Here is a 10,458-nt window from a genome sequence, read left to right on the forward strand (position 1 = left end):
CCTGCTTGTCCTGATGGGCACACACCCACGTCCACAGGCTGGGTTCCTGACTTGAACCAGGGTGACTGGGCGGCGGGCGGCGGATCTTCAGACCTGAGCTGCACTTAGAGGCCATGCAGAAAAAGTCCTCGGGGCCCCATTTCTGACTGGGCGAGTGGGGGGACACCCTGAGACCCTCGTAGAGGGTTCCCCATCTCTGCCAGCAGCCTGGCCAGCACCAAATCCACTTTACCCCTTTGGAGCAGACACACGAGGCACATGTGCCCTTTCAGACAGTGCAAACCATTTATTCCGGTTTCTTCCTGCGGGACCCGGGGTCATCAGGGCACAGTGAGCCACAAGGAGCACCACAGCAAGGCACAAAGGTGAGTCCCGCATCAGGTGACACCGACTGCTGGGGGCGTCCGAGCACCAGGAGGGGGCCAGGCACCAGCCAGGGGTGTGGGGACCCCCAAGGGATAAGCAGCTCCAGTGTGTACTGAGGGGGTGCAAACTGACTGCGACGTGCGCCCTCTGGCCAGTTCCTCAGAACGTTCACAGCACACGTGGCCAGCACAGGGACAGGAACGCCCCTGGGGCATCCATGAGCAGCAGGATGGCCTTACAGTGCATGGCAGCCCTATTCCTCCGCCCGTCAGAGGGGAACCCCTGGGCAAGTTTCCACTAACCAGGCCAGAGGCTGGAATGGCCTCAAGTGCCCAGCTGCTGCCCTGAGGCCACCCCAGGCCAACCACCCTCCCAGGCCCCAGGGGGGTGTGCAGACAGGAACGAGGGAGGGGACTTCTCAGGATGGGGCTCTCTTCTCGGAACCCCGGTCCCTCCCGCCAGTGTGGACGAGTGAGGGTGGTGCTGTAGGGCCCAGTGAGACTACGATGAAGGCAGGTGGCCTGGAGTGTGACCCCAGTGGGGCAGAGTGAGGACCTGTGGGGACGTGCTGCGCAGGAGGGGAGAGGCCTGGGTATCCCCTCACCCACGCGTGTCCCTGCATAGGACGGGAACCCCAGCATCGGGAGTAGGGAGTCAGTGCAAACCGAGTGAAAGACCGACTTCCCAGCAGCTGGAGCCTCTCCCACATGCGCTGCCCGCCAGGCCTCTAGGCCTCACTCCGGTACCGCAGGCGGGAGAACCGGTCCCGGACAGCCTGGTCGCTGTCGGGCCCGCCCTCGGCCAGGCGAACCACCCTACCGCTCGGGACAAGGTCCCGCACCTTGTGCTTGGCCACGGAGACCATGCCAGGCGTGTCTGGGCTAGCCGGGCCCATCAGGAGGACGCAGGCAGCATGGCGGCTTGGCTCGAACAGGACCGCTACGGGAGAGACGGGCCGTCAGGGCGCTCGGGAGCAGCCAGCGCCGAGCCGACGGCAGGCGCAGCCCCAGCCCCCGGGGGGCGCACTCACCTTGGAAGGCGACGATGTTGGCAGAGAAGTTAGCCAGCTCCAGCAGGATGCCAGGCAGGCTGGGATGGAATACGTACAGGGTGTGCTGGGCGTCTCTGGGCTCCTGGAGCGAGAACCACAGTGCAGCATGAGGCTGACCCCACGTCTGCATCAGAGACACTGGTGTCCTGGGCCCAGGGGCGGGGCCGTGCTGTGCTCGCCCTCTCCGGACACCCGGAGAGAGTGGCCCTGCCCAGAGCTGTGTCCACAGGGTCCTCAACGGTGCAAGCAGCTTCTACTCCCCTCCCCTAGCCTGACCCTGACCCTTCTGAGGCATGCTCCCACTGGAACTCCGCACCTGCCTTCCCCCACGTCCCCCTGCTTCTTCCCAGATCCCCATCCTCTGCCCCAAGGCACACCTCAGCCCCAGCCTCCCGTGTGGTCCGGGGTACCTCATCCCACCCACGGTCCCACGGCTTCCATTTATGTGTGCACACCCAGTCACCCAGTTAGCTCCCAGCTGCCTCGAGGCAGGGCCCAAGGCTGGCCTCTGGTCTCTGGCCCTGGCCCGGGTGTGTCCCCTTAGTCCATGCCCTGCCCGTACCGTCTGGTTGGTGCCCATCAGTTCGTGGAGGCCCCAGAAGAAGAAGGCTGAGCGGTGGTCTGCGGTTGGCAGGCTGGCAGACTGTGGATCACCGGGGAGGCCTGGGAGAGCCTGTTTCCACAGGACAGCCCCGGTGCTGAGGTCCAGGAACAGGATCTGGGAGGGAGGGGGACAGCATGGGGGGGGGGCGGTCACAGGTGGGGCTTGCACAGGCCCACGGGCCCCAGCCAGGCCAGCCCTGAAAGAGCTGCACCCCAAGGGCACCCAGGATATCTCGCCAAGGCCCCTCTTTTGCTAGCTCAGCCTTCCAGCACGGCCCCGTCTGCTGTCCCGACTAACGTCCCTCAGTTACGAACAACGGTGGGGCCTCAAAGGGGGTGCAGCCAACCTGTCTGTCAATGCCGGTTCCGTTTTCAATGACCACAGCCAAGGTGTCAGGTTTGTAGTGGCCGAGGATGGGTTTTCTGCAAGCACAGGACAGGAGCGTTCACACAGGGCCTCTGTGGGGGGGGTCTCTGGGAACAGGTACACCAGCCCTCTGCTCCTTGGCCGCACCTGGATGGGGCCTGGACAGGCAGCTGAGGCCAGGGTGGACGGGGTCTCACCGGCCCCTCCGGTGCAGGGCAGCACCAGGGGACAGGCAAGAGGCCTCTGGCTGAAGCACACAGACGTCCCCCAGCCACCCGAGGCCTCATCCCAGGGCTGCCAAGGGACAGGCTGCGGTGCCCGGCTGGCAAGCACTGCCCGGTTCCTGGAGAAAGACTCGGTACCTCAAGACCTGGGCTGCACTGAAGGTCCACCTGGGCGCCAGGTCCTGCCCATCAACGAGCACACAGGCCTCTGAACTCACGAGGAGGAGGTCCTCACCAGTCTTCCCTGGAACGTTCATCAGGTAGCGGATGGCTCCCGGGCTAAGGGGAGAGAGCCAGAGGGATGTGGCAAGGATGTGGGCTGCCTGTGGGGTTTGCAGTTCGCCCCATGCTCCCTGCTTCAGTTTAGGGTAGGACCAGATGCTGGCTGTGTGCAGAGAGCCCCCCGGCTTCATCTCAGCTGCTGTAGGCCCGCTTCCCGTGTCTGAGCCCAACGGCAGGCAGGGCTGTGGCCCTCGCCCCGCGGCCACCCCTGCGATCCCCCGTCCCGACCGACCTGTGCCACAGCAGCCTGGGGGTGGTGGCGTTCAGCACGCCCTCCCAGCGCGGGTCGCTCCTCAGTGGGCTCCCGTTCCCGGTCGCCTTCTCGTGGAGACCCTTCACAGAGCAGCCACAGAGGGAGCTTGCTGCTGGAAACCCAGAAGAGCCTCAAGACGCTGCTGGCCGGGAGGAGGCCACCCGCTAGCCCTGCTTCCGGGACACACGGTGCCCTCCGAGCCCCGGGCACAACACGCTCGGGCTTTCTGAGCCTGTCACTGATGAACTCGTGTCCTCCCTGCGGTCCCCAGCTTCCCTGAGAGGGACAGTCCCGGGAACAGCAGGCGCACATACCACAAGGGAAAAGGATGTAGTGGGCACCCGCCGGGGAGATGTGCAGGAGGGAGCCCATGGTCCCGCCCACACCAAGGCTGCCGCGGCGGCCAATCTGGTGTCCAGTGCTGCCGGAGTAGAGGTAGCCGCCGACCTGTAACACAGAGAAGGGGGTCAAGACCCTCCTGGTCCGAGGAAAGAATGCGTTGAGTGTGTGGACTCAGGCATCTGCACACCCTCCCGGGGACGCGGGCAGCCCCACGCCAGCCACAGGGCCCCGCCCTCCGTGCTGCTGCGGCACCTACGGCCAAGTGCACGCTCTGCCCAGAAGCTGCCCAGGAGGAACAGAGCCGCCCCAGCGTGCCGGTCAGCAGGTGCCAGGAGCACGGGGCCCCGGGCACGTCCCCCGACAAATGGTCAGACCCACGTTGTGCCCAGGAAGTGAGAGTGGACAAGGGGCAGAGAAGAGGCGTCACAGTGAGTGGGCCACGGCGACCCGGGAGGGGAGCAGCACCTCCTTCTCCTCCTGGGTGAGAACCAGCAGGTCTGGGGCCCCGTCAGCATCGACGTCGGGCAGCTGGAGTAAAGAGCTCAGGACAGAAGCGTTCCTTCCAAAGCTGCTGGGGTGGCTCCACAGGGTTTCGCCTAAAACCAAGCACGATGTCACCAAGTGCTGGCTTCAAATCCCCTTCCGCTGCTGGCTGGCAATGGCACAGTGCCCACACTGAGAAATGGAAGTGCCCGCCAGCAGGAGGCCAGAGGCCAGCGCCGAGTGCGCACCACTGGGCGTCCAAGTCGTCACACGCCGGAGCGTCAGATGCGTCGCTTCAGGAACCACAAAGCTCCACCTTCCTGTTTTGCTTCTCCTGTGTCTTCTCATGTTTGGCTCTAGAACATCTTAGGGCCAACACTGACCCTCCCACCCGGATGGACAGGGCCTGACGCTTCCCAAGCCCCTCAGACCCCCTGACTATTGCTGAAGTCACAGGTGGACCCTCGGCCTCCAGGGAGGCCCCGGCTGAGTCCTGCACACAGAGGTGGAGAAGGAAGGGGCGTGCTTATGGCTGGACCCACAAACAGAGGCCCTGACAGAACAGCTTCTTTTTTCCCCAGGTACGATCTCATCCACACCCTTTTTAAGAGTATTTCCTCTCGTGAAATATTTCCAGCCTTCTCTTTGTTTTCCTCTATAGCCCTAAACCCACGACTGGTAAGGGAAATGCTACTCCTCAGCACACCCAGCGTCTAGGCACAGAATTCCTTAAGCCACCGGTGGGATCTGGGGGCTAACCACGGCCTGTTACATGGAGGCCCAGACACAAGAGCCCGTGCATCCAGAGCCCTGACAGGCCCTCCCCCGGGGGCTCAACCAGACGCTGGCCCGGGTACTGCAGCCGCCACTGAGCCCCCATCTCTGCTGGCCCCACAAGCACAAAGGAGCCGGGAGGTGACAAGACAGGGCAGAGTGGGACTGCGAGGAGGCGGCACCCCTCCCTCCTACCCCTGGAACCTTCTTCCCCATCTTGTGGGCTGGGGCGAGAACCCAGGCTGAACCTCCTCAGAGCTCCCTGGTGTGGAACCTCCCGTGCGGAGCCGCCTACCTGTGAACAAGTCCACAGCAACGAAGGAACCGGGTCTGCCCACGAGGATGCAGGCAGAGGTCGACCTGCCGCCCTGCAGCTGTGGGACGGAGCATTGCACAAGGGCCCCATCCTGGGCTGCGGGCCTCTCCCAGAGCACGCTGCCGTTGGCCCCAGACACGGCGGCCACAAAGGTACAGGGGGAGGAAAAGCCTGGCGGGGAGAGACCCAACTCTGTGGGGCACGTCAGCCCCTCTTCCCCCACACCCTGCTCCCGGGCCCAGCCCTGACCGCTGGCCCCGCAGGGACCCTACTGCTGGCCCCACGGGGTCAGGAGCTGCGCGGGGGCCAGGGTGCTGGGACCACAGTCCACACCCTGTCTGTTTCTAGGCCTCCTGGGAAGGAAGGGCAACGTTCCAGTTTCCCGAAATTCCACCAACTGCTTCCCCCAAAGACAGCAGAAGGAGAGGATCCCTCCACCCACAGGAAGTTCCTCCTTTTTCAGGTAAAAGCAAAATCACCTTCGTCGGTGCAGGATAGGTTGAAATTGTTGCTGCCGTTGGTATTTTTATAAAGAAAGAGAACATCTTGGATCCTGTCCCTGTTTATGTCTTCTGTAGCCAGAAAGTCATAGGTGACTGAAAAAGAAAATCACAGACTGTAGTCCTGGGGCCCCGCCAGGCTTAAAGGCCTGGCCAAGCCCGACACCACCTACTTCCGTGCTCCCTGTGGGTCAGCACCAGTTAGCACCTGCCAGCTTGAGGCCGCACCCAGAGCAGTGGCGTACAAACGCATGCTCGCACACCTTCTCTTCAGGAAGGAGTCCCTCCCTGCCTGTCTGGGTCCAGGAGTCTGCACTCCCACACTCGTAAGGGTCGACTTCTCCCTTTCATTCAAGGACTCAAATGATACACTGCAAGTGTTAACACAAAAACGAACTAAGGGGCGCCTGGGTGGCTCAGTCGGTTAAGCGTCCGACTCTTGATTTCTGCTCAGGTCATGATCTCAGGGTCGTGGGATCGAGCCCCGCGTGGGGCTCTGGGCTCAGCATAGAGTCTGCTTGTCCCTCTCCCTCTGCTCCTCCTCTATCTCTAAAATAGATAAATAAAATCTTTAAAAAACAAAACAAAAAGAACTCAAAATGGATCAAAGACCTAAACTTAAGAGCTTCCTAGAAGAAAATATAGAGAAAAATCTTCATGACGTTGGATTTGGTAATGATTTCTTGGATGTGACACCAAAGGCAAGGCAACAAAAGAAAAAACTGACACACTGGAGTCAAAATTTAAAGCCTTTGTGCATCAAAGGACACTGTCAAGAGAGTGAAGAGACACCCCACAGAGTGGGAGAGAATGTCTGCAGATCAGGTATCTGACAAGGGACTGATACCCAGTATCAGCCTACCCCTCCAGCACAAAGACAACCCAAGGCAAAAACAGGCAAAGGACTTGGAGATGCTCAACATCACCAGCAATTAGGGAAATGCCAATCAAAATGGTAATGAGACATGACCTCATGCTCTTTCACCCAAAATAACTGGAAGAAGGGACTTGGTCCCTGTACAGCCGGTTCAAGGCGTCATTCCCAGCTGCCAAAACGTGGAAACAAGCCAAGTATCCATTGACAGAAGAATGGATAACCAGAGTGCAGTCCACATACAATAATTATTCACCCGTAAAGAGGAAGGAGATTCAGATGCCCGCGACAGCATGGATGAACCCGGAGGGCGTTGCACTCGGTGGAATCGGCCGGACACAGAAGGGCAAGTCTTATATGACTCCACTTCTGCGGAGGCCCCTGGAATAGGCAGACTCAGAGGCCAAGAGGCTCAGGAGGAGGGAGAGAGGAGTCGGTGTTTGCTGGCTACCCTTTCTGTTGAGATGATGAAAAGGGGCAGAGGTGATGGTTACATAGTGTTATCGATGTCCCGACGCCAGTGAGTTACACTCTCTAAATGTACATGTCTATTTCACTACGATTTAAAAAATAAATCAAACGCCAGTCTCAGGACTTCCAGATTCATGGAGGGAAGAGCTTGGCAAATCCTCTCCCTTGAAACAACAATATAATGAGACAAATTGCCAAAAGCAACCGTATCAGGACTCTGGAAACAGACACAAGGCATGCCACAAATCGAGAGGTGCCTCCTGAGAAAAACCAAGCCATGGGTCAGGACAGTCAGCGTCCACCATCCTACTATGGCTCCTGCTGACCTCGCCCTCCGCGGCTGGGCACCAGACGGGTCAGCTTCCCCGCCAGAGGGGGACAACGTGATTTGCAGCCAGATGTCCAGGGCTACGGTGCTCTCCCCGGCAGCGAAGGCCAGCTCTGAAGCCAGACACAGGCTGGGATACAGGGCGGAGCCGACAACAGTCAGGAGGACCAGTCAAAAAGTGAACGGAGCCAGGACAAACAGAAACTAAAAGAATTTGCGATCACCAGACCAGCCCTACAAGAAATATTGAAAGGGGTCCTCTAAGCGAAGAGAGAGCCCAAAAGTAACATAGACCAGAAAGGAACAGAGACAATATACAGTAACAGTCATCTCACAGGCAATACAATGGCACTAAATTCATATCTCTGAATAGTCACCCTGCATGTAAATGGGCTAAATGCCCCCAATCAAAAGACATGGGGTATCAGATTGGATAAGAAACAAAAAGTGAATGGAGAGATCCAGAAAATGAGATCCAGAAATGAGACTCTAGGTCCCCACATATCCCTGGCAGCCCGAGGCTGCAGGAACCACAGGGAGGAAGCCTGTTCAGCCCCAGAAAGAACCGGGGACATGCTGTAACCGACAGACTTGTCTCCCGAGCGAGTGGCCAGACTCAAAGATCCACGTCACACGACTTCCTTTACGTGACGTGTCCACAAAAGGCAAGACTGTAGGCAGAAGGCAGCTGGTGGCTGTCTGGGCTGGGGATCGGGGACGATGGAAATCTAAAACTGGACCGGGCCGACAGGTGCACAGCCACTCCATAAATGGACGAAAAATCATCGAATTGTACATTTAAAACAAGCGAACACTTTGACATATAGATTACACTTCAATAAAAGCTGCAAAAAAGAAACACAGAAACATACATTATTCCTGTCTCTCAAAATTAAGTGTCAAATTCTGAATAAAACTGATGGCGAGGCTTAAACGAGAAATTCCCTTCACTGCACAAGAGACGCCCGCCGGCGTTCACAGCCGCTTGTGCTCGCTGTGGGCGCTCCCACCCTAACAAGGAGGCGAAGTGTCCAGAGAAAGCCTGACTCGGTGGCTTTGCATAGAGGCCAAGAATCCAGACCACCGCCTTCATGGGGGGAAATGGATTTGCTCACGTCCGGCTCAGCCGACCGCAACGGCCGCAGAGCACTTGAGGAAACCAGACTACAAAACCTGCAGTTTTCATAGCTCCCCACAGCCTTCCCTCTATCTCTTCTTCCAGCTGCTCTGTTTTATTAATTTTTTTAAATTCCAAAACCTAACCCAAGGGGCCCCTTTCCTTTATTGGCACAACCCATCCTTCCTAATACGGACAGCAGGCCACCGTGCTCCCGTTTTTCCTGAGAGGCTGCTCGGCAGCTCGCCGAAGTCCCAAGACCGTGGACGCACCATCAGCAGCCACTCAGGGCTGATTCTCAGTCACCCACCACCCTAGACTGGGGGACATGATGCCACCCCCACCCCGGGGACAGGGGTTTGGGGCATACCTGCTGCATTGTAGTCGATCCTCCACACCCCCTGGGACGCAGGCCGGTCCGGACACGGGATGATGAAGGAAACCACGAACACTACAAAAAGGCAGACAAACAGTGAAAGAAAAAATGCCACCGTGCGGCATCGGGAGAGGTGAGGCTGCCAAGGCGAGCCTTTCAAGCTATCCTCCGTTTTTGCTTGGTTTCCCAGATTCTCCTGCAGTTTCTTGTCTTCATTCTTCAAGGGGTGGATTTCGGCTTCTAGGTCCTTGCTGTCCATCATCACGTGCACATGCCAGAGCTGGTCACTGCGTCAATAAAACAGGGACAGTCACACAGCTGCCCTTCCAGCCTTCCAGCCGTGCTCAGTCTCCCAGACCGGGTGCAGCCATGACTGCGCCCATCAGCCCAAGAAGGAAAAGCTAAATGAATGTTTACGGTGTTTTGGATGCCACCCAAGAAGGTCCTTTTGATGGCAAACTGCTCCTGTGGAACCGGCAGGCAGGGGATATTTCCACCCTTAACACCCCGGTGTCTCCAGCCTGCTAAGGCGGGGGCAAGCCGAGGGAGTGCTGGGCAGCGCTGGGGCCGTGGCGGGTCATCAAGCCACGCATTAAACATTAACTAAGCTGCCTCGGCACAGTCTGGGCACGCCTGACCCACTGTCCCCCAGCCTGAAGCACAGACAGGCAGGGGGCCCAGGCGCGAATGTGGTGAAACTAACACCCTCACACGGGGACCCCCCCCGGAGGATCATGGGTCCCTGGGGAAAAGTGTCAAAAGTGAAGGCGGGTTCTGGTGTCCCAGCCTTGCCCCACGCTCACTGTGTGAAATGAGGCAAACCACTGCACGTGACCATGCCCCATTTCCTGACTTGTAAAAGGAAATCAGAATCTATTTTAGAAGGCTGCTTAAAGGATTAAATTTGTAAATTCACATAAAGCACTTATAACAGCACCTGACATACATTAAGCACTCGAACGCTAGCTGATTGTTACTAATGATGAGTTAAGACACGCTGGACGTCCATGGAGGAGGAAGTGGACAGCGGGAGGACGGGTCCCAGTGTGAGTGCCGCCGGGAGCCCTGCCTCCTGCTGGCTGGACGTGGGTGACGTGCTGAGCCAACCTGGAGGCACCAGCTTGGAAAATGAGGCAGGGAACGCTTCTGAAGATGGCCAAGCCACAGGACGGAAAGCACCTGGACCCTCCCTGGCAGCTGGAAACCACCATCCATCCTTGGGTTCTTTATTAGATGAAAAAGACAGGACTGTCTACCTGGTGTAAGGCAAGATACCTGTCATCCAGGTCCTTTTGAAACACCCAAGCCAGTGTCCTAATGAACACAAATTCTATCGAGAGAATGGAAGGGACTACATGGGTCTGAGTGAGTTATGATCCTTGTCTGCCCAAAAAAGAAAGTCAACAGTTCATGACTCAAATGGGGACATGCCTGAGACCAGATGGAGGCGAAAACCAGAGGACATGGCCGGTGGCTCAGAGTGGCCCGTCTAAGGACAGGTTAAGGAAGATGGAAGGAGACAAGAGACTGCTATTTTTTTTTTTTATAAACTTTTTAGTTTCTGTCTTTAACTATTTTTCTCTAATTATTTTTTTTTTAAGATTTTATTTATTTATTTGACAGAGAGAGACACAGCGAGAGAGGGAACACAAGCGGGGGTGGGGGGGTGGGAGAGGGAGAAGCAGGCTTCCCGCAGAGCAGGGAAGCCCGATGTGGGGCTGGATCCCAGGA

General features: G+C 58.0%; 1 protein-coding gene across 4 annotated transcripts in view; it reads right to left on the reverse strand.

Moving 5' to 3' along the window:
• Positions 1 to 266: 266 nt before the first annotated feature.
• FAM234A (family with sequence similarity 234 member A) overlaps positions 267 to 10,458 on the reverse strand; it is a 23,746-nt gene continuing 13,554 nt past the window's right edge. Inside the window, exons 1-12 of one of the 4 annotated variants that reach the window (XM_081820451.1) lie at positions 9,145 to 9,269; positions 8,722 to 9,014; positions 5,541 to 5,657; positions 5,041 to 5,232; positions 3,954 to 4,084; positions 3,461 to 3,593; positions 3,126 to 3,258; positions 2,750 to 2,890; positions 2,368 to 2,443; positions 1,980 to 2,135; positions 1,397 to 1,499; positions 267 to 1,305 (exon numbers count right to left, since the gene is read on the reverse strand). In XM_081820451.1, the coding sequence (XP_081676577.1) occupies positions 1,094 to 1,305; positions 1,397 to 1,499; positions 1,980 to 2,135; positions 2,368 to 2,443; positions 2,750 to 2,890; positions 3,126 to 3,258; positions 3,461 to 3,593; positions 3,954 to 4,084; positions 5,041 to 5,232; positions 5,541 to 5,657; positions 8,722 to 8,989 (1,662 nt within the window). In that variant the 5' untranslated portion in view covers positions 8,990 to 9,014; positions 9,145 to 9,269 and the 3' untranslated portion in view covers positions 267 to 1,093. Of the gene's footprint in view, positions 1,306 to 1,396; positions 1,500 to 1,979; positions 2,136 to 2,367; positions 2,444 to 2,749; positions 2,891 to 3,125; positions 3,259 to 3,460; positions 3,594 to 3,953; positions 4,085 to 5,040; positions 5,233 to 5,540; positions 5,658 to 8,721; positions 9,015 to 9,144; positions 9,270 to 10,458 lie in introns of those variants that run through there. The other 3 variants (XM_006732095.3, XM_081820450.1, XM_081820453.1) reach the window with 3 other exon arrangements.

This window comes from Leptonychotes weddellii, chromosome 5 (assembly GCF_054177405.1).
Source record: "Leptonychotes weddellii isolate Sample4059 chromosome 5, ASM5417740v2, whole genome shotgun sequence".
Taxonomy (NCBI): Eukaryota; Metazoa; Chordata; class Mammalia; order Carnivora; family Phocidae; genus Leptonychotes; species Leptonychotes weddellii.